The sequence below is a fragment of the Macaca mulatta genome, chromosome 12 (genome assembly GCF_049350105.2).
Source record: "Macaca mulatta isolate MMU2019108-1 chromosome 12, T2T-MMU8v2.0, whole genome shotgun sequence".
Lineage (NCBI taxonomy): Eukaryota > Metazoa > Chordata > Mammalia > Primates > Cercopithecidae > Macaca > Macaca mulatta.
The window spans coordinates 53,874,622-53,898,721 of record NC_133417.1 but is presented as its reverse complement, the minus strand read 5'-3'; the positions used below and the strand labels follow the sequence as shown (position 1 = coordinate 53,898,721).

At 43.9% G+C, this 24,100-nt stretch overlaps 1 protein-coding gene across 1 annotated transcript in view; it reads right to left on the bottom strand.

Moving 5' to 3' along the window:
• Nucleotides 1-23,841, bottom strand: part of KIF5C (kinesin family member 5C) — a 152,215-nt gene extending 128,374 nt beyond the window's left edge. Inside the window, exon 1 of the mRNA XM_028830683.2 lies at nt 23,325-23,841. Within this exon, the coding sequence (XP_028686516.1) occupies nt 23,325-23,450 (126 nt within the window). The 5' untranslated portion in view covers nt 23,451-23,841. The remainder of the gene's footprint in view (nt 1-23,324) is intronic.
• Nucleotides 23,842-24,100: the final 259 nt, after the last annotated feature.

Below are 24,100 nucleotides of genomic sequence, written 5' to 3'. Positions count from 1 at the left end.
AACCATCTGCTTCAAGGTCTGAGAAACAGAAAGCACGGGCAAAAGTATTCCCCACAGTGTTTGGGGAATACTGAAAATCGAGCCACATAGAAGGCAAATGGGAAAAAAAAAAATCACAAAATCAGCAGAATAGCTTTCCAAGGAACAATCAAGCAAGGTACCTGAAGAATAGAAAAACGGTTCCAAAAAGCTGACCGAGCAGCCCGATTCTGGGGCAGCTACCAACCTTAATTGTCTCTGCATTGGTTCGAGCCGAGCTTAAAGTTGGGCAGAATGAAGTGGCCGTTATCCCACTTGTTTTCCATGAGATCTGAAATCATTCTGCTGCCTTAATGCCCAGGCATACCCTGCATTCAGCTGTGAACGCGGAAGACGTACACAGAAATATGAGAAGGGAAAGCCCAACTTCATGGAATTCAGAGGAAGAAATACCCATGACTTGGCTGAGGAAATCTATTGCAACCATTTTTAAGGAGTCTGTTGGTAAGTGAGGAGTATTAATTATCCAATTTTTTTTTGATTTTTTTGTTTTTGTTTTTGTTTTTTTGAGATGGAGTTCCACTCTTGTTGCCTGGGCTGAAGTTCAGTGGCACGACCTTGGCTCACTGCAACCTCCGCCTTCTGGATTCAAGCGATTCTCCTGCCTCAGCCTCCCAAGAGACTGGGGTTACAGGTGCCCACCACCACACCCAGCTGATTTTTTGTATTTTTAGCAGAGATGGGGTTTCACCATGTTGGCCAGGCTGGACTTGAACTCCTGACCTTAGGTGATTCGCCGTCGTCGGCCTCCCAAAGTGCTGGGATTACAGGCATGAGCCACCACGCCTGGCCCCAGCTGTTTTCTTATGCCAAGCATAAGCACATCTAGATGTTCTCATTTAAGAGAATAAAATAAATCTCTTTAATTTGCTTTACTTCACCTGTTCCATTTTTGTTAATCCAAAAACTGCCATTGCCAATGGTATTTAACAATAAAGCAGCAAGTAGTCTTGAAACAAAAATAACATTAAAAGGAAACAGTAGGATATGGCTTTATATGCTTTGTCACTGATGCTTTAAAAAAAAGATTAAAAGATGTTCTATGGCAAAAGAACTATATAGGCTAATAAACCTGAATTCTGAAAAAAATACTATTTAATTAATATTCTATATAGTAAGCACCTAATACAATTCTTATTTTAGCAGAGATTGTATACATAACGTCTCCATTTCATATAAAATTTTCTTTGAATACTAGATGTTTGGTTATTAATGTGAACATAAACACTTCAAAATATTACTGTTTTTCTTATATTCACTTCTGGTAAAAACTTGTGTTTGCTTTGTAAAAAAATTAAATGATACTATGTAGTAGGGTGGCGTTTCCTTTTGCTGCTATAAAAAATTAACAGAAATTTAGTGGCTTAAGACAACAAAAATTTATTATCTTTCAGTTCTGGATATCAGAGGTCCAACTCGAGTCTCACTGGGCTGATGTCAAGGGGCCTGCAGCGCTGCTTTCTTCCTGGAGGCCCTAGGGGAGATTCCATTTTCCTGCCTTTGCCAGCTTCTAGCGGCCGCCTGTATTCCCTTACACAACCCCTCTCCATCGGCCTGTCAAGTCTCATGAGGCCATCAGTTTGGTTTCAACTTTTCTGCTTCCTTCTTCCCCATTTAAGAATCCCTGTGATTGCATTGGGCAATCTTTATTTGAAGGTCAAATGGTTAACAACCATAACTCCATCTGCAACCTTAATTCCCACTGGTCATGAAACATAACATATTGAGGTTCTGGGATTAAGAAGTGGAAATCTTTCAGGGCCATTATTCTGCCTACTACAGAGGAAATGAGAATTGTCTCATGAGATACTCAGTTCAGGGCTCTGTGGCCTCTACATTTAATGACTGGTTTGGTGGTAACATTCAACATGAGCCTGCCTATTCTACTGTAGGGAACTGGCAACTTTGGCCTTTTCAGACTGGAGAGAGCTTCTCAATCTAGGACTCTCCACTCCCTAGGTGCCTGAAGGTCTCCATTCCTACGTGGACTAGACAGGACATTTGGCAGGAAAGGAGGGCTAGGAAAGAGACAGAACTTCCCACAGTGGTCTACATGCAGAAGGCCTCAGAGCCAGTCTTTGATGGGAGGAAGGCACAGGGTGCAAATCAGGGCTCAATTCCTCTCCACTTACTCAAACCCTGAGCTTTCTCTGCTAGCCAGCAACACCTCTCCCTGGAGCACATAGGATTATATATATATATGTTTTTATTTTATTTTTTTATTTTTTAAGACTGAGTCTCACTCTCTCACCCAAGTTGGAGTGCAGTGGCATGATCTCAGCTCACTGTAACCTCCGCCTCCCACGTTCAAGTGATTCTTATGCCTCAGCCTCATGAGTAATGGGGACCACAGGTGCACACCACTACAACCAGCTAATTTTTGTATTTTTAGTAGAGACAGGGTTTCACCATGTTGGCCAGGCTGGTCTCAAACTCCTGACTGCAAGTGATCCACCTGCCTTGGCCTCTCAAAGCACTTACAGGTGTGAGCCACATCACCTGACTCACAGGATGATTTTTAAATGCATTCTATACACACTTAACAAACATGCCACTGATCTGGAAAATGTATTTCACTAGTGCCTAGCATAGTGTTTGGACCAGAGCTGGGACTCAAAAATATTTGCTGCATTAATAAATATCACATACCTTTACAATACCTGTGAGGTGGAGCACTGAGCTGAGCAGGACTAGAGAATGCGGAAAAATAAGATTCTGATGTCCTTCAGCCTCTTAAATGTGCTAGGAAAATTCAATTTTTGAAAGGAAGCTATAATAACTCCCAAAAGTTCAAGAAACCTTAGTCTACTATGTGCTGGTTCATGAATTAAACTTATTAGATCATAAGCAGCATTTTAAAAAATAAAATGAGATAGAGTAGAATAGAAAATATTAGAGAATATCACATATATTAACAGTGTCATTTCATAAAACTATTATTTCAGATGTGTGTCTGTGTGCTCAGGTGCAATATATTTATATTTCTTGTTAAAATGAATCATGATCTTGGCCGGGTGCAGTGGCTCACACCTGTAATCCTAGCACTTTGGGAGGCCAAGACGGGCAGATCACCTGAGGTCAGGAGTTCGAGACCAGCCTGGCCAACATGGTGAAATCCCATCTCTACTAAAGATACAAAAAGTAGCTGGATGTAGTGGTGGGGGCCTGTAATCCCAGCTATTCAGGAGGCCGAGGCAGGAGAATTGCCTGAACCTGGGAAGTGGAGGCTGCAGTGAGCCCAGAGATCGCACCATTGCACTCCAGCCTGGGCGACAGAGTGGGAAGGAAGGAAGGAAGGAAGGAAGGAAGGAAGGAAGGAAGGAAGGAAGGAAGGAAGGAAGGAAGGAAGGAGAGAGAGAGAAAGAAAGAAAAGAGAAATGAATCATGATCTCATAGTGAAAAAAAGTGGAAAACTGCAGCTCTACTAAAAATATTCTCATCACAGAATTCTAGAATAGGCTTGCCTTTCGCATGATGATAGTTACCAAAAACTCAGTTCTGAAAGGCTAATTTTTAACTTCTTAGGTTTCTATTGTCTTTTGTCCCAGACAGTTCCAACAAGGCATAATGATGCTAAGAGAATACCTCCCTTTTATTCTCTGTTCCAGCACACTCTCAATCCCTTACCAAAACATTTGCCTGGGATTCTCTTTTCTCACTGAATAAAACAGGAGACACAATAGCATCATGATGCTCCAAAGGGGAGGCAGTCCATGAAATGGTCTGATTGCTGTAGAATTCCTTTTATGTAGCCATCCACCCCATTGTGAAAGAAGCAGCTGGATATCCAAGTATCTTCCAATACTCAGGCTTCAAGGTCCAATAATGTCTATGCCTCCCTGGGAAAAGCTGGCATGCCGCTGACATGGCCCCTCTACTCCACTGTTTGCAGGCTCAGCTCAGATATGTGTTGTTCACTGCTCACACAAGCCACTCTCTGGGACGGCTTGCCGAGAGCGCTTTTCTAGGGAATCTAAACTTTGTTGTTTGGAAAAAGCCAGGAAACCCTTCATGGGCTGAGGACGGGTTTCCTGGCTTCAGAGGATGGGTCTGAGTTTTCACATCTCTCAACCCCCTTGCAGTATATAATGGCTTTAGTATATAATACTCGTTTCAGACAGAACTGGGTCCACCCCAAAATTTAACTGTTGAAGCCCCACATTAGAGGTTAGCAAAATTCGTAACACCTAGTGTGACTGTATTTGGGGATAGGGCCTTGGCGGGGTAGGGGGGCGTAATTAAGGTTAAATGAGGTGATAAGGGCTCTGACTCAATAGGATTCATATGTCCTTATAAGAACAGGAAGAGACACCAGATCTGTGTGTGTGTGTGTGTGTGTGTGTGTGTATGTGTCGCACAGAAAAGCAGGCATGTGAGGACATGCATGGTGAGAAGGTAGCCATCTACATGCCAGGAAGATAGCCCTCACCAGAAACCAACCTTGGCACCTCGATCTTGGACTTTCAACTTCCGGAACTTTGAGAAAATGAATTTCTGTTGCTTAAGCCACTCTGTAGTATTTTGTTTTGACAGTTCAAGCAAACTAATACACTAGTTATATTGAATAGAGTTTCATAGGCTATGTTTTGTGATCATCCATTTGAAACGCAAATGTTAAGAGAAAAGAGGAAGTCACAGAAAAATATATACAGTATTTTTATAAATGTTTTGGAGATTCAAGATCAAAAAAAAGTAAGCAATCTATCATCTAGGGCCAAAAAAATGTTTGCCATAAAACCATAAAGAATGATAAAAGTAGGGCCGGGCATGGTGGCTCACACCTGTAATCCCAGGACTTCGGGAGGCTGAGGCAGGCGGATCACTTGAGGTCAGGAGTTCAAGACCAGCCTGGCCAACATGGTGAAACCCCATTTCTACTAAAAATACAAAAATTAGCCGGGCATGGTGGTACACACCTGTAATCCCAGCTATTCAGGAGGCTGAGGCATGAGAATCGCTTGAACCCGGGAGGTGGAGGTTGCAATGAGCTGAGATTACTCCATTGCACTCCAGCCTGGGCAGAGACTCCATCTCAAAAAAAGCAAAATTCCAGGGAGTGCTTGTTTCAGAGTGAGGGTGTTAGCAGCTGAGATGAAGGGAGGGTTGCGTATTGGTAAAGTGATGTTAAGCGGAAGGTGGCCTCATGGGTGTTAATTTCATTGGAGCATCTCATAATTTTTTTGTTTTATACATATTAAGCATTTTAGAATAGAATTTATTAAAGTAAGGTGTTAGAATAACACCCATCAGTTCATACTTATTCTTGGGGAGGGGAGATGGGATAAGAAGCATTTCTACTTTCCAAATCTTAACTTCCTGAAGTTTTAAAAAATCAACCTAAAATGTGTATATAATATTTGGAATAAAAATGAAAGAAAAGTGAAGAAAAAAAGTAAAAAGAAACTACTAAATACTTGTGATTACTTTTATACTTCATTTAATCTTCCCTCCCACCCTATATATATATGGCACTAAACATTTGAAATGTAAACTTCGGCTGAAATTAACCTGCCCTCTTTTGAAATGAAAATAATCGCTACAGGGTTGTAATAATAATTCAATCACTGGTTAGAGCCTGGTTATAAGGAAAACACCAGGAAACAGACATCCAAGGAAGAAGGACTCTTATTTCTTTTCATTTCGAGGCAATTTAGGTAAATTACAGACATTTCCCTTTCAGAGCTGAGGACTATCAATAGAATTTTAAGTGTGGTCCATTTATATTAATGTCCTCAATGTAGAATTTCTCGGACCTTTCTTTCTTTATGATGCCAGCTTTTAGTTCACATTAAAATAATTTTATGACTAGCAAGTTGCAAAAAGAGAAAGGTGTTTTGTACATGTGGCTTCCACATTTTGGTAGAAGGAGAAATCATTTCAAGGCCATCATTTTCTGTACTTAGAGATTCACTCTAATTTCTTTCCTTTTGGCACTGCCAACTGGATAACTAAATAGAAGATAATGGAGTTTGGATATTCAATACAAAACTATTTTCATTCTGTGGAAAATGAAACCACTTTGCAAACTACTATGAAACCACTGCAAAACTTTGCCCAACCCTTAAAGGTGTTTCATGCTCCATAATCCTTTAGTACGATTCAATCACTCATCAGTGGTACTGTATTCCCAGTGTGTGTATGTGTGTGTGGTGGGGGGTGTGTGTGGTGGAGGGTGTGTGTGTGGGGGGGTGTGTGTGGTGGGGGGGGTGTGTGTGCTCTTCTATCCGTCTCCTCTACTAAACAGTGAGTTGCTTGAAGGTAAGATAAATGAACTGCGCTCCCCTAAGAAATGCCTCCATTTGCAGTTTGGTCCAAATACAGCGAATTGCACAAAAGCAATATGTAAGCAGCCTCTTTAGTCGTCAGGTGGAAGCAATAATGGGAGGTAGGGAGGTAATGAGACTAAAAATAATCATGAAAATGAGAATGTAAGTGCCACAAGAAATATTCGTCCATTCATTCATTCCATCATGTATTATGCGTACCCATTCGGAATGTGTTGAGAATATGAAAATAAATCAAGCAAACCCTGACCTGAGAGGAGCTCACACTCCAAGTGGGATAATTCCAAGAAGGAAGGGACTAAAGAGAAATGGAAATACCTCACTGTGAGTTTCTAGGGTGAGAACAAATTTAGAGCCACAGATAGACGGGAATGGCACTCCAGGAAGAGGGAACCTAATCAACAAAGGCTTGGACGAGTGAACGTGCAGACTGAGTTTAGGACACAGTGGATAGTTAGGTTTGAGAAAGGCAGAGTCCTGAAGCGAAGCAGAGTGATCAAGGCAAAAGGCTAAAGGGAACATAGTGTGCAGGGGTTTGCTGAATCACAGAAACCAAGTTGGGGAGTTCAAACTTATTTTAGTGAGCAAAGGAGAAGCCTTACATGCTTTTGAGCAGAGAATTGGCATAATCTGAGTGGCACTTCGGAAAGAAGAGTTTAGCAACAGTGTTCAAAAGAGACCAAAGAGTAGAAAGGAAACAGGGTATTGTATTCCAAGACTACTGGAATCCAAGCAAGAGCCAGTCAAGGTCTTCAGGACCCATTTATGATTAAAAACAAAACAAGCTAGGTATAGACTGTACTTTCTTACCTTGACAATAAATATCTACTAAAAACACAAAGCAAACCTTGTTTTAAGATCAAGAACAAGATAAGGATTCTAAGTATCACCGATTTTATTTTAAACTGTCCTGCAGGTCCAATCCAATGCAAAATTGTAGCCAGAACAATGTCGTCCTCCAACTATTAATTAATTAAATAAATAAGATATTCATATATTTATCCTTTTGGATGCTAAGTCAAGAACACGTAACAGTTGAAACTCATTTGGGCTACCAGCCATAAAACTGTGAAATGCAAACTTCAACAGTACCCGTCCTCATGGGAACCTGAAAAGGGTTATTTGAGGTCAAAAGACACAACATTTAAGGAGAAATGTCTCATAGGAGTATTTCTGATCCAGCTATAGGATACAGTGGAATACCAACTCAACTAAATCAAATTTCAATTCCTCTAGCCCGCTTTCAAGCCCCTCCACCTCCAATCCCCTCCTTTCTAGCCACCTTACTGTCTCCTCTATACTCAGGCCTCTCGAAAGTGGCTCACATGTTTCCTTGTCCTTTCACACACAGTGATCATTGCTCTTTTTTTTGTTTAGAGTCAGGGTCTTGCTCTGTTGCCCAGGCTGGAGTGCAGTGGTGCAATTATAGCTAACTGCAGCCTCCAACTCCTGGGCTCACGTGATCCTCCTGCTTCAGCCTCCCAAGTAGCTGGCACTACAGGTACGCACAACCATACCTGGCTAATTTTTAAAAATATTCTGTAGAGGCAGGGTCTTGCTATGTTTCCCAGGCTGGAACAGTGATCATCTTGAATACCTTCTCTCCCCTGTAGAAACTGTTATTCCATCTTTCCTTTTCTGTTTATGCCTTGCGTGTTCTTTAAGTTGTATACAAAAAGTGTCTCTATTTAAACATTTTTAAAAGTTATTATTTATAGGTTATAAATATGTATAACAGCAGTATAGGTAAATTTTTCACAAACCAATTACTTTCTTCAGTAAACAGTACTCAACGTGATAGTTAAGGCACCAAAAAGGACCTCTGTATTTGAGTGACTAAACCTATGCAATAAAGAACAGCATTTTGTACTCAAAATAAACTTTGTAGAAAAGGAAACATGTCATGTCTTCTAAAGTAAGATAAAAAAACGCACCCAGAAAGGGGGCCCACAGCATTCCCTTTCTCTCTTTTTCCACCCTAATTTCCTCCTTATATTTCTTTTCCTTTTGTTTACCTTACTCAGGTTCTCCTGTCCCGGCCCTGGGCTTGCCAGTGATGCCCAGAGGATGATGTGCCTGGTGGCTGAGCTCTTCCAGAACTAAAGACATGCGAATCCCTGAGTATCCATAACCATACCATCAAAGCATGAAGTAATGCCTTGTAAGTGGTGTCACCACACCTCCCAGAAGGATGGATTCCTACCAGAAGCAGTCAAACACAGTGCCAGATCATCTAAGTGAAACGGATCCCCATGGGTGCTGCTATTGGGATACCAAAGGTCTGAAGCTCATCCAATGCAATAGCAGAAATAATTACAGCTGTGAACATGTGAGAAGAGCCCTGAGTTAGCCCCAAGTGGAAATCACCACCTCCAACCAATTTCTCTGCCAATTGATGGATGTTGGGGAGTGGGGTACAGCAACCCCTCCAAGTCCTTCTTCCCTCTATATAGCACAGGAGACTCCCCTCCCACCAGTCTGGCCCCCGAGTGCTGACTGGCAACAATATTCCAAGTTAAAATAGTTTGCTAAATAGTTATACAATTAGTTTACAATTCATTTATATCAGAGGAAAAGACAGGGAAAAAATGTCTAAGATACATGAATCCCAGACCATTGCTCTCCAAATCTTTTCAAATGATTCATTTCCTCTATTTCAAAAATGAATTAACCACCAGATGGGCCACTCATACATTTCTGATGGTTGTAGGAATTAGTAGACCCTGAATGGAAAGCAATAGGATAATATTTCATAGGATCAAATTAAAATGTTCACAGCATTGGTTCCAGGAAATCGGCTTGTGGAGAATTTATCCTCCAGAAATAATAATTCAACAAAAGAACACAGCTCTGTGCATGCAGATGCTCATTAGCCCATCACCTAGAGTAAGGGAAAGTGGAGATCCCAATGAACAACAATGAGATGCGTTAGCAAACTGTGATCTATCAGCCCAATGGACATTTAAGCTATCACTGAAAAGTAGAAACATGAAGATATTACACAACATGGAAAATGTTTATGGAATATATTTAGGTAAAAAGGAAAAAAAGGCAGAACTGTGTATCAATAGTTGGATATACTTTTTTTTATTATTATTAAGCACCAACCAAGAGAAGAAAGGAGGACAGAAAAAATAAAATGGAAGATGTAGGGTGGGGAGATTAGGGCTACGTTTGTTGCTTGCTTTCATGTTACCATCATAGCGTTTTTGCCGTTTACAAAGGAGGAAAAAAATCAATTCTGTACCAACCCAGACCACAGAGACCTGAGTGGGGGGTGGGAAGAGAGATTTTTCAGCACAGAATCAGACTCCTTCTCCAAAGAGCTGTGTGGCCTTCACCTGCAAGTCGACCTCTTCTACAAGCAGAGGCCAGGACAAAAAGAGGCACCTGTGAGCGACAAAGGCGGTTTCCTTGGTTTCCCTCACAGCGCCAAGCGGAGTGGCCGCCTCCCACCACAGGGCCCCCTAATGGGCGCTTTTGTCCCGCTGGGCGGTGGGACCTCATTAGAAGGCGCTGGTGCTAAAGGGAAATGCATTTCCAGAACAGGGGGTTTCATCATTCCTAGCGTTAGCGACAGAATGGTGACAGAAGGTAAGTGGCAGATTTGCATCACCGCGTCGCTCCTCGCCTGGAAATTGGAAACAGGCCGCCGGCAGAGGCGACCCCCGAGGAGCCGCGAGCCTGGAGCGCCTTCCCCGGGCTGGCGACTGGGGGCCCCTTCCGGGGGAGCCAGGCACCAGGCGGCAGGCAGCATGCCACCTCTCAGAGACCAGGAGCCCGTGTCGCCTCTGGGAGTTCTCAATGTCACCCACTACGAACGCATCTCAAACCCGCTGTCGCAAACGGCTTGCACGTACTTAATTGCTACGGTGCTCAGCGGGGACCCACGGGGTCGCAGCCCTTGCTGCGGGGGAAGGGGTAGTGATAGGGGTGGGGAGGGGCCAGCCTCCAGCACACATTCTTTCTCGCATCTTTCCTCAACAACATTCAAAATGCAAACATGTAAAGCAGCTACGGAGAAGTGCAAAGTAACCGAAGCGGACTACTAGCGCGGGGAGGGCGGGAAGGGGGCGTAGGGTGAAAAACTACCTACTGGGTACTATGGTCCCTGCCTGGGTGCAAGATACCCAAGTAACAAACCTGCACATGTACCCCCTCCATCGAAAATGGAAGTTGAATTTTTTAAAAAATTACATTTTCTAAGCAGATTCCTACCCCGGCTTCAAAGTAAGAATCAAATTGTCCCTCTGCCTGAGGTTTCCCTGAACAGAATCGAATGTGCTTTCTCTAGCTCCATCCATGTCTTCTTTCCATTTGCCTTTGGGCACTGATACCAAGCGATTTTTTTTAATTTGCTTTCCCCCAACTGGACTTAGGTTATTGATAGCAGGGATCTCGTCTTACTTATCATAGTAAATCCATGATGCTTAGTACTGAGCTTAGCACACAGTAGACTCTCCATATATCAACGTGAAACTGAAATAAAGGCAAAAAAAAAAAAATCAGAATGTCGCATCTAAATGTTAGAGCCGTGCTGTCCAAGAGAAATACAATGCCAACCACAAATGTGAACCACACATGTAATTTTAAATTTTCTAGCAGCTTCATTAAAAGAAGTACAAAGAAAGAGGTGAAATTCATTTTTAGTAACTTACTTAACCTAACATATCCAAAATATTATCATTTCAACATGTAATGAATATTTTTAAATATTAGTAAAATATTTTACTTTTTGTGTACTAAGCCTTTGGAATTTGACGGCTATTTTATACCTACTGCTCATCCAATTTGACTACCTACGTTACAGGTGCCCAGTAGTCACGTGCAGCTACCATTTGGACAGTGCAATGTTACTAAGGAAGTAGCTATCAAACAGGTGTATAATTTCTCCCTTTCAAACCCTTTTGGATAATTGTCTAGACCAGAAAATATTGTTTCAAATAGATCCTCAAGCCAGTCTTTACCAAGAGCCATATTTATTAAGAAAATTTTAACAAACACATGAGCAAGCAAGTGCTGTTACTCCAGGATATATCCTAGGGGAGTCTGGGTATTTTTTCTCTCACTTGTTTGAGCAGACAATTAGCAGGTTGTGGTTTTTAGTGAAGTAATTAATTATTCTGGAAGAGCTAATCACTTCCTTCCCTTCTAAAGTCTACTTTACAACAAATATCATATAAACAAACAATTAGTAGTTAGAAGGATTTGATGCTATCATGATGACATTAGTACCAGGGACCCAGTGCCAGAAGCCTCCCCTAACAGCCCCCTCTTCCCTGCTGGGTGGGCAAGTCTGATCTACACAAGAATAGTGATACTCCAGGTATCCAAGCACCACCTAAGTAGGGCACCCACACCTGTCATCCCAATACGGAACCTGGCCAAAGTCCCAGGTGAGGAGGCTTATGTGGAGTCTTCCCATTTCCTTACCTCCACACCCAACATCCTGCAGCCTAACCTATTCTAAACCTTAAGACCAGCCCAGCTGGGCCTGAATCTGTGGAGCCAGCTGAACTTATCCCCTCAGCAGCATTTAGAGAGGAGAGAGAAAAGTCGGCCCTGGCAGCCATCCCAGGAAACCAGACCCTACAGTGGTCAGCCTGTCACAGAGGGCAGATGCCAGAAGGAACTGACAGCCCCACTCGGGATCCTGCCCACCAGGAACCAGAACTGGGAGAGGTCTGGATACTGACCAGATTGGCATTTGTCCCTGTCTATGGGGCAAGAGGTGGCTGTGAAAGGGGAACAGAAGTCCCTTCCCCCATGACTATGGAAAGTTTCTAATATGGATGCAGTTGTTATGTGCCCAGATTCCCAGGTGAAAATCAATACTCTCTTAGGAGTGAGGTGCCAGACAGGTCGCTCAGAGAAAAACTATGATATAACCTCCTCATAGAATTGAAGCCGACTGCTTGGCCTTTCCTCATAAGGCAAAATAAGACCTGGAAATGGGAGAGACCACTAAAAGAGTAAGCCTGACAATGGAAGAGTCCCCGCCATGTGTCAATACAGAATTGTGTAACCAACACCTTCAAATAAAATACTTCTAAAATAATATTAGTGATCTGCAGCTCTTAAGAACATACCCTGCAGCCAAAGATGCTAAAAGCATAAATCACCAGGGTTTGTTTTTTATGTGCACTTTTCCTCCAACTCCATCTCCCTTCAAAAGTTTTTCTTTAATGAGAAGAGGAATATGAAACATAAAGAGAACTACAAACCTTTTTCCTTAAAGTACTGTGTGGTGCTGAATTCTGCTCTCACATATATGCTTTCTCTTCAGCCCTGTGGACGTATTTTCCAGCGTTCAGTTCACATCAAGGATGGGTATGCACTGGCGGAAAAGCTAATATGCAATACACCTAGACACACTTAAGAGGATTGCTCCGAATGTAGTTGATGGCAATCTAATAAGAGAGAGTACTGAAGACAAATGAGACGCATTTCCCTGTTTCCCTGACGCTTACACAAGCTAAGACAAGGTGAAGCAGCAGCAGGGAGAAGGCCATAGAGCGGGAAGCTCTTTAAATAGCTTTCCAGGTGACCCTGACACACTGGCACTGGTGGATTACAAAGGATAATCGGGACATGACCGGGCTGAGCACGGTGGCTTACTCCTGTAATCCTAGCACTTTGGGAGGCCGAGGCGGGTGGACTGCTTGAGCTCAGGAGTTTGAGACCAGCCCGGGGAACGTGACGAAACCCCGTCTCTGCTAAAATACCAAAAATTAGCCAAGCATGATGGCACGCGCCTGTAATCCCAGCTACTAGGGAGGCTGAGACAGGAGAATTGCTTGAACCTGGGAGGCAGAGGTTGCAGTGAGCCAAGATTGTGCCATTGCAGTCCAGCCTGGGAGACAGAGCAAGACTCCGTCTCCAAAAAAATTAAAAATAAAAATAAATTGGGACATGACCATTGTGAGGGGGGGATAGGCTGGGAATCTTGGTTAGCCCTGATGGCCCCGTGCGTGCTTCTACCGCCACACCTGACTCTACACTAGACAAGTCTATCACGGCAAAAAGCTCCTTTTGTTTCAAGGTCAACATGTATGAGCATTTCTTTCTTCTCGCTGGAAATCAACAGTACCTAGCCTTCTGATTTGAACAAACCAACTGCAATAAGAAAAGTAGAACTGCCTGGGTATTTGATAGTAAGGAATTACTGTTAATATTTTACATGTGATAGTGTTATTGTGGTTATGTTAAAAATAAAGAGATACATATTGAAGTTTGTGGATCAAAAGATATGAGATGTTAAGAATTCGCTTTAAAGCAGTCTAGTGAGGTTGGGGAGAAAGGTTAGGAGAGTATACAAAAGATAAGATTGGCCATTTGCTGATCATGGTTAAAACTGGTTGATACATTTTGTTATTCTTTCTACTTTGGTGTATGTTTGAAATTTTATATAGTAAGTTTTCTAAAAGAGTACCTAAGAATCAAGAGGGGAGAGAAAAAGCAATTCTGTCTAAGGCTTCTCTAAGGGGGCTGGATGTTTTCCTTTCTTAGCTTACCATTGCCCGGAAGATATCACAGGCCATTCAATGTGAGCGCCAAGAAGAAAAGGTATATCCATCCTGTTTTTCTCTAAGACTAGAATCTTGACCTCTGTCTCTGTCTGCCTCCAGAGAGAGATTTAGCTTTTGATCACCTCCAACAAACAACATCCTTTAGGATATTGAAACTGACAAGAGACAGCCTACAAAATCCTATGGTTTACATTAAAAGTCTGAAGGCATTGCCATGTTCCAGATCTGGGGGTTAACAGTGCATGACAAAGCACATACCCTCGGTAAGAATTTAATTTAGCTCGAATATGAAGGGATGCCTTATGAGATAAACTGGCAGCAGTTCCATGGGGTTAGCAGAGAAGTGAGACTATAGATAATTTGCTATTTCTAAATTGCTCCCTCTCAGAAACTGTGCTGGGTGTCTTAAAATCATTTTGTATATACTTCTACCCAGTAATCTGAATTCTAGGAATGTATTCTAACAAAATAATTGGGCAAGTCCACAAGGAGGTATGTGGACTACTGTTTATATCATGCCTTTGTTTATAATAGGAAAAAAAAAAAAACAAAGAAATAGAAAAACCCAAAGGTCCATCAGTAGGAAATAAAGTATTGATTAGGCATATAATGAAATTATATGCAACTTTTAAAATGCTGAAAAAGTATAGTGCATTAGACTTCAGACATCAGCATCCAGTTTAATATACTATACTATTAAGTAAAACAGAGTTTTAAAATAGATTTTATAAAATATCTTTGTTTTAAAACAAAGTGTGTTGTAAGAATAGAAAAGAACTGGAATATACAATAAAATGTTAATTGTCGTGTTTTCTGGTTAGTAAAATTAAATGTAATTTTTTTTTTTTTTTTTTTTTCTTTTGAGACAGAGTCTCACTCTGTCTGTCGCCCAGGCTGGAGTGCAGTGGTGCGATCTCGGCTCACTGCAAGTTCCACCTCCCGGGTTCACACCATTCTCCTGCCTCAGCCTCCCAAGTAGCTGGGACTACAGGTGCCCGCCACCACGCCCAGCTAATTTTTTGTATTTTTAGTAGAGACAGGGTTTCACTGTGTTAGCCAGGATGGTCTTGATCTCCTGACCTCGTGATCTTCCCGCCTCAGCCCCCCAAAGTGCTGGGATTACAGGCGTGAGCCACCACGCCTGGCCTAAATGTAACTTTTACCTTCTTTATGATTTTTTGCATGGTCTAAATTGTCTTCACTGAGCAGGCAACATATTGGGACCCCCACATATACAAAAAGAAGCTATTTATTTTAAGACAATGATAACAAAACCATAAAGATGTCTAAAGGAGGAAAGACAAATTGCCAGAGCTGGACAGAGGTCAAAGTGACAATCCAAGCAAATAACCCCAAACTCTGACAGCCAAGGAGGGTCAGCACCCTTTCATTTTTTTCAAAAGATGTCTCATACTGAGCAACTACTCTGTTCCAGGCCTTGGAGATGAAAATAAATGGGACACAATTTCCTGCCCTCAAGGTTTTCAGCCTAATTGGAGGAAAGGACAGATTTACAAATAAATGAAATGCACTACTGGGGAAGGGCAAAGTACAGTGATGCTTAGGGGGAAGGGGCTGCTTCCACCTGGCTGGCAGGAGGGGGAGAGAGTGGCTGATTAGAAAAAGTGTCAGAGGAGGTATTGTGGGCTGAGAGTCTAAAGGCGAATGGATGCCCTTCCAAACTCACAGGCCATGCAGGTAAGCTTTGAGGATAGTTACCCCAGGCATGTGGGTTGATGTGAGCAGCTGAGGGAAAAGGGATGGGCATTGAGCAGCCTAATCTTCTTGAGGGGGAACAAAAGCACAGATAAAATATGGGGTGAGGGGTAAGGCTAGAGAGTACGCAGGCCTGCAGTATGGAGGGCCTGGAATGCCCCTACTGAAGCATCTGGTGTTTCCAACCTGAGGGCACAGGGAAACCTCTGAAGGGTCTGCACCTTCCCAGGATTAATCAGCCAGACAACAGTGCAGAGAACTAAGCACTACTGGGCCTTATCTGGATGCCTGCCATGGACTAGCCACTGGGCTCAGCACACAATGGCCCTAGACAGTGGAGAGTGTTGTTATCTCTATTCTACAGGTGAGAAAACTGGAACGCAGCGTGGTTTAGGAATTTGCCCAAGTTATCACAGCTAAGAAGCGGCAGAGCTCAGAGCTCAGAGTTCATCCTGGCTATCCAGGTTCGGTGCTGTGAAGACACTATGATGAATCTAAAATAGTTTTCTCCCGAGTTCTCTGATATTTACAAACAATCTCAAACTCAATGACTCAATTCCTACTAAAAGGAACTTGGTTGACGTGCAGCAAATGGGTTACGCGGAGAACTTTCTCAGCCACAAAATTAGAACTTTATGAAAAAAAACCTGGGGGAAAGTAAGGTGGGACTGGATCTGTCAAGGGCTTATTTTTTTTTAACTCAAGAGAAACCACTAGAGAGTAGGCAGTTTGTTTTTGCTTTTTTAAATAAGTAGACACAGGTGGGAAACATGAGGTAAGGACTAAAGGGAAATCAAAGGTGGGGGGAGGTTTCCAACTGTGAATGGGAAGAAGAGCTGAGAACAGAAAACATCATTAATAGTGGAATGGGGCCAGACAAGCACAGGTGAGGGCAGAGGGAAGCCTCCAGTGATACGCAAGTTATTTACGGAAATGCAGAAACTGACATTTATGGAGTCTTGATTTCAGGCAGGGAAATGGGGGGAAAACCTTCAGTCAAGATACATTTACTAAGCAACTACACAACTACAGTAAAGGAGACAAAATTTTAAATAAAAAAAAGAAAAAGAAAAAGCTACGTGGGAAGATATACACACGCACACACACACACAAACATCTTATGCATGATCACAAAGGAACAGCTAACATAGTTTAGAGCTAAAGGAAACACGAGCTTTGCTTTTGAGGATAGTTAGAAATACGAGAAATAAGATGAAAACAGTGGGTATTCCAACCAGGAGAATGGGGTGAACAAATGCCTAAGAAATGGGAATGCAAGAAGGGTTTTCAGGGGATAGCCAGAAGAGGGCACTAATTTGTGGAGGCAAAGCTAAGTTGACATGAGGAAGGTCACCAAGGGAATAGGAGACATAGGAGGTAATCAGCACCTATTGAGCATTCCCTCTGTGCCAGACACTGTCTCAGCACTTCATTTCATTTTGTCCAGATGACCCTATGAGATAAGTAATTATTATATGCACTTTCAATACAAGAAAACTCATGCCCAGGAAAGCTAAGCAACTTGAATAAAAAAAATTAAAAAAACGAGTTTTTTTGAGCTAGTGAATCTATACTTGGTTTTATCTCACTCTTCCTGCTACCTCTATCCACCCCATTCACTGCCTGTGTGCCCACTGTGAATAGTGAGTGGCCTCAGTGACATATGCCAGATTATAGCTCTCTATGATGTTCACTCAGTCCATGATTTCACAGGGTACATGTGAAGGAAACCACTAACCCATTTCAGGTGATATAAACATCTCTGAATTTGGGGCACAGAGGAATGAAGAACGGATACATCCTGACACCACTAGATTAGAATGCACTTAGACAAAGTGACTAAATCAACTTACTTTGGTTTAAAATGTTACTGCTTTTAGATGGAAATGCAAAATGGTACAACCACTTTAGAAAACAGTTTGGCAGTTTCTTATAGAGTTAACCATATGGTTACTTTACAGCCCAGCAATCCCATTCCTGTATATTTACCCAAGAGAAATAAAAATGTATACTCACACAGAACCTATATGCAAATGTTTATAGCAGCTTTATTCATAATCATACCAAACTGGAAGTAATCCAAATATCCTTCAACAACTGAATAGATAAATAAACTATGGAATACAACTAAGCAAACAAAGAGATGAATTAATGATACACATACATAAATAAATCTCAAAGAATTTTTAACTGAAAGAACCAAGACTGAAAAAGATACTTAATGTATAATTCCATTTTATGACAATCTGTAAAATTATACAATCTGTAAAATCTATAAAATTACAGACAGGAAGACAGATAAGTTGTTGCAAGAGAAGCATACGGGCTTTTATTTTATTTATTTTTTGGAGTGATAAAACTGTTTTGAATCTTGATAATGGTGGTGTGTGGTAGGCAGAATAATGGCCCCAAAAGACATCCATACCCTAATCCCTGGAACTTGTGAATATATTAGTGTTACATGGTAAATGGAACTTTACAAATGCAATTTCAGATACAATGAAGGTTGCTCATCAGATAACCTTAAAGGAGGAAGATTATCTCAGATAATGGGGTGGGGAGCTCAAGGAAGGAAGAAGAAGAGTCAGAGACATGCATGCCTGAAAGAGAGGACCTTGAACCGCCATTGCTGGCTTTGAAGATGGAGGAAGGGGAGCAAGTAGCTATGACCTGAGAGTGGCCTCTAGAAGCTGAGAACAGCCCCCAACTACAGTTAGCAAGGAGATGGGTGCTCAGGCCTACAACCACAGGAAACAAATCTGCCACCAATCTGGTGAGCAAAGAAATGGATCCTTCCCTAGACCCTCCAGAAAAAAACATAGCACTGCTAATATCTTCATTGTAGCTTTATAAGACTCTAAACATCAGCCCACCTAGCCCATCTGCTGGATTTCTGACCTATAAAAACTGTGACATAAAATAAACGTGTTGTTTCAAGCCTTTTATGTTTATAGTAACTTGTTACAGCAGCAACAAAAAACGAATTAAAACAAGATAGTTACAAATCTCTATGTATTTGCCCAAAGCATAGAAGTATACACCAAAAAAAGTGGTATTACTGGCTGGGCAGAGTGGCTCATGCCTATAATCCCAGCACTTTGGGAGGCTGAGGCAGGTGGATCACTCAAAGTCAGGAGTTCAAGACCAGCCTGGCCAACATGGTGAAACCCATCTCTACTAAAAATACAAAAATTAGCTGAGTGTGGTGGCACGTGCCTGTAGTCCCAGCTACTTGGGAGGCTGAGGCAGGAGAATTGCTTGAACCCAGGAGGCAGAGGTTGCAATGAGCCAGGATCATACCACTGCACTCCAGCCTGGGTGACAGAGCAAGACTCAGTCTCAAAGAAAAAAAAGTGGTATTACTGCGTGTAAATTTGAAAAAAAAAAATTGTTTTAATGTTATTGCTTTGGAAGACCATTACTGTGGAAAAAGGAAAAGTTTTAAGGTGTAGCCATATTTCTTCACTTAATCTCTAAAATCCTAACTCAGGCTTGGATTTGGTCTCCGTCCAGGCCTCTTCCCCATCCATCCACTGCCAAGAAAGAATCTAAGCTTCTGAAGACTGGGGCCACTTTCCAGCTCAGGGTTTGTGGCTGATGTTTTGCTCTGGCTCTTAGGCCATAACTTATGTTCCCTCAGGAGGAAGTACTCATCTTTAACAACACCTGCTTTCTCAGGACTGCAAACAAGAGAAAAGCCCAGTAAGAGGAAAGTGAAGTGTGAAAGTCCATTTCAAAGAACTTTACTGAGAACACACCAAGTCAGAGAGCTTCCATCAATACAGTTGCTTCAAAACCAATAGGCAGAGCCCAAAGTAATGGATGACTCACCAGGATTTTTAGCAATTAATGGAGTACTCTGAGAAATGCTGTAAATCCAATATTTTTGCTGAAAAATTAATGTGTTATGGGAGGGAGCCTCTTTTCTAATCACTTACCCACCCCCACCCTCCACTTCTAGCTCACCATCAGTATCTCTAACTCTTCTAATTTTTGCCAAAGCTGAATGCAGTTCTTTCCCAATTTTCTTATATCATTTTAAGTATTATATACACTATCTTACCAGGCCCACTCAGAGAAACAGCACTTATCTTTAAAAGTATTTTTTAACTACTCCCCACAGCCTACAGCCAATAAAAACGCTATAAACTATGTTAAATATACCAAAGTAAAGATTTCCAGAATTCACAAAGAGATCAATAAATATTTACTAAGTGCCTTCTATGGACAAAGCCTTGGGAAGTATAAAGGAGCAAAACATGCATCGCTCTTGTCTCTAAACATGACTTACAATGTCATTAGACATATGACCAAAGCTAATAATAATCCAAGGCTAAAAACTTAGGAGATCATACGCAGAACAAATGCTATAGGAGTTCAAAGTGGGGAGAGATTGTGGCTGGTGTAGTCAGGGAAAGATAGCTTTGCACAAAGCTGAAAAACTGCAGGAGTGATGGAGAACATTTCTCCCAGACAGGACATTTTCATAAAAAAGAAATCTAGAAACTCCACTTGTCAAGTCTCTTTCTTGGAATGTATCTCCATAACAAACAGAACTTTAAGGGAAAAAGTGACCCCAGTTTCAAAAACACAAAGAATTTCTAGGATTCTGCATTTGGACTAACAGATAACGCCACCAAAATTAATTATTTACTTGTCTCTGTTTGAAGGTGACATATTTCTGGATGATCTGGGCTTGTTTGGTCATCCCCAGCCTGTGCCCCTAGAACTAAGGAAGGTTGTGTACATCTCAGATAGTTTTCACCTGCAACTGAGCCATGTCAGTCGGTTCCAATTGAATTGACTTGGGACCATTCTACTCATTGTATATGGCATGATACAGACTGCCAGAACCCTCATTTCCTTTAGTGCCGCATTATCACTTAGGAACGGGAAGGATCCTAGCACATGCCAACCCAACTCCCAACACCCTTTAGTATCTGGCAGTATTCTATTCTGTACATGCACTCACCAAAAGATACGTAAACGAACGTTCATAGCAGCACTAGCCATATTAGCCCCAAACTGGAAACTATCCAAATATCCATCAACAGTCAGACAAATTATAGAATATTCATATCATGGAATACTACAAAACAATGAGGATGAATTTGACAAGCATAACACTTAATCCCAAGAAACCACACACAAAAGAGAACATACTCTATGGTTTTACAGAATATACAGTTAAAAAGAAACAAACAAAACTAATAGCATCAGAAGTCAGAATCGTGGTTACCCCGAGGCAGGGGGAGTTAGGGACTGGAAGGGCCACAAGGGGGATTTCTGAGGTCCTGAAATGTCTGTTTCCTAGTCTGTGAGGTGGTTACAGGGAGCATTTACTTTATGAAAAGTCATCAAGCTGTATACTTATGATAACACTTTTCTATACGAATGCTTCATTTCAATAAAAAGTTTACCTTAGAAAAACTGAAAACTGTTGTATTAAAGGATTATAGTAGGATGAGCAAAAATTAATTTATACTTGAAAAGCAATGTGTATATTCACATCCACGATTTTTATTTAAGCTTCTTATTTAATATGGTGACTTGGTTTTATTTAGCCACTAATATATGTATATTTAGATAAGGAAATATATACTCAACAACATCATAATATTAAAGAAAGATAATTCTAAAATTAAGGATCTCTGCCTTGCATACAGGTCAAGGAAGACGATTTATTACTTCACTTCATTGGTTCTGGGAGAAGAGGAAGATAGAAGAAGGGAGAGGGGAGAGGGGAAAGGGGATGGGGAAGGAGGGAAGAGGGGAAAAGAAAAACTTCTTCAGGCTCTTCAAAACCTCTGGGAAAAAAATAGGGTCGCCAGAACATGTTCCAGTACTGCACAATTATTTGTTTAAAAATTGTTACAAGTCAAGGGGCAGGGACTAAATGTCCCCAGTAACTCCCACTCTATCTAAACCAGTCTGGCTCAGAAAGTAGCAGATCAGGCTGTAGGCAGATCCTGACTGACAGCTGTAAACCAAGTAAGTCACTATCTGCCCCAGGTACTGCCCATGTATATGTCACTAACACTCATCTGCCATTAACTGCAGAATTTCCTTCCTCATCAATAATCGTAGCTTATATCTTCTCTGTAAGTTTAACACTAAACAGAGAGAAAACCCCGCTTTCCCGCCCTCATAGGTCAGCTCGCAGAATGATCACCCATCCACAGCGTTTGGAGGTCAGACTTTCCTGATGACTGTGAAAATGGGGAGGGGAGAAGAGGTCGTTAACGGGAGCAACCTTTTAAAGCGAGGTACAGGTTAAAGCTCTGAGGCCAGAGCCTTGCCTAGGCTCCTTTAGCGTGGAGAGCTCCCGCCTTACGGGTACAGCTGGCACCTGCTGGTCCCCAGGGCCTTTCGCAGGGACTGCGGCAGACAACCTTGGCAAAGATGCTGGGGACCGCCCGGGCTGGAAAACGTCGGCCTCAAGTGTTTGAGAAAGGCCAGGCGGACTCCTGCAATACCCTTGGTAAATTGTCACCTGTCAATCACTTGACCTAAATACACCAGCCACTGGGGGAAGGGGAGGAGGGGGTTCGTCGGAGCATGCTCAGTGATCAGGATGACATCACTTAATCAATGCTGGGGACAGGAAGGCTGCATCAGCAGCCTGGAGCAGACTGCCAGGAACGTGTCAGCGGGGACCGCGAGGCTACCATTAACTCGGTCCCTCCCCACGCGGCTCGCATACAAAGGGGGTACCATCAGCCACACACGCTACGGACAGCGGGCGGGGAACGGGCGGGGGACCGGGCTGGTTTATTTCATCTGACAGATTCCTTTAAGAACTAAAATTCACTGGTGTTCCCTCCCCCCACCAGCAGCCCCAGCTCCAGAGAGGGAGCTAAGTAGGGGGAGGGGGTCGGGGAGAAAAGGTGGGGAAGGGAGATAGACGAGGGGGCGGGGGGAGGTCCAAGCCGCACGAAGTAACTTCTGCTCTTGGCACAGAGGTCTATCTGGCTGAGCTCTGAGCCCCCTCGCCCCACAGATGTGGACACAGCCTCCTCTCCACCTAGAGTGAGGCGCATCCAAAGGGTCTGCAGACATGGGAGGGAGGTCAGCCCAGAGGGGAGGGATCAAGTCGGGACTCCCCATCCAGGGCAGCCAAGCGTGAGAGGAAGCGGGAGACACACCAGGCCTCCAGGGGACACCGAGGCCACCAGTACTCCCCCAACCCTCCGCCTTCCGCGCGTGGAGCAAGGTGAAACACCGCGGGGAGCCGCGTCTACACTGCCGCGGGAGCTCCGAGACGCGGCTAGAAATTTTCCTGTACCTTTTTTTTTCTTTTTTGTTAAGATCGTAAGAAGAGGCAAGGCGTTTGGTAAATCGAATTGATTGATGCCCAGAAGCATTTGCGGGTTGCAGAGCTCACACTTTAAAGGGGGCCTGGGCACGCGGTCTGAGGGTCACCCGAACACACTACCCACGAGGCGAGGCGAGCGTGGGGAACAATGGGCCCACCCGGGCCCCCACCCTGCGAACAATGGCGGCGCCGAGCCCGTCCTCGCCCCCCACCCCCACCCCCGCCACCCCCGCCCGGCCAGCCGCCCCCGGCCGCCTCTCCACCCGCCCGGGAGGGAACCATAGGGCGGGGGGCGAGGGGTCTCTGGTCAGGTCCACCCGAGAGGCCAACCCCGCGGGAATGTCCGAGGGGGCGGCCTCAACACCTCCACTGCGTCTGGGGCATCGGGGCGCCGAGCTGCGGCGCGGAGCAGTAGGGGAGGCAGACGCCCCAGCCACTTACCCCGATCACCACGGTCTCATCGCCTTTAAATTTGGGGATGAATTTGTCTCCGCGGAGGATCTCCGCTTCGTTGAGGGGCCGGAACCGGCACATCACTTTGATGCTGCATTCGGCTGGATCCGCCATCTCGGCCGGCGGTAGGGAGGGGGCGCGGGGATGGGTGGGGGGTCGGGGCCGGGAACGACGAGGGAGGAGGCCGCGAGCCGCACCGCCCACAGCTAGGCCGCCTCCTGCAGCCTCCGACGATGATTCTCAGCAGGTCATCGCGAGCCCGGCCGGCTGGGCAGCCCCGGCCGCTCCGAGCCCGGGAAGGTGGGCAGCCTCTCCGCTCCGGCCCCTCCGGTTGCAGACCGGCCTGCCCTGGCCCTGCCCCGCCCCTGCCCAGCGCCCCCCGGCCCACCTGCCCGCGACCACGCGGCGGGCGGAGGAGGCGATGCGCAGGGAGCGAGACTCGCCGGGCTCAGACCTCCCGGGCTCCTGCGCGCTCAGCCATCCTGCATCAGCACCAGCGCTCTCTGCCGCCTTGCGACCCGCCCATCCGCCCCGCCCCTCCGCCCCGCCCTCCCCTGGCCCGCCCCGGGACGGTGACGTCACCGTCGAGGTCCGCCCGGCCCCTGCCCGACTCCGAACGCTGTGCATCCCGGGACTTGTAGTCACTCTACCTGCCGGGGGAAGGACAGGATGCGACCTCCAAGAGCCTGCAAGTCCGATGTGGCTGCCCAAGTCAGGAACAGGATGGCGGTCATATCCAATACTTCCGGTTAAAATCTCTAGAT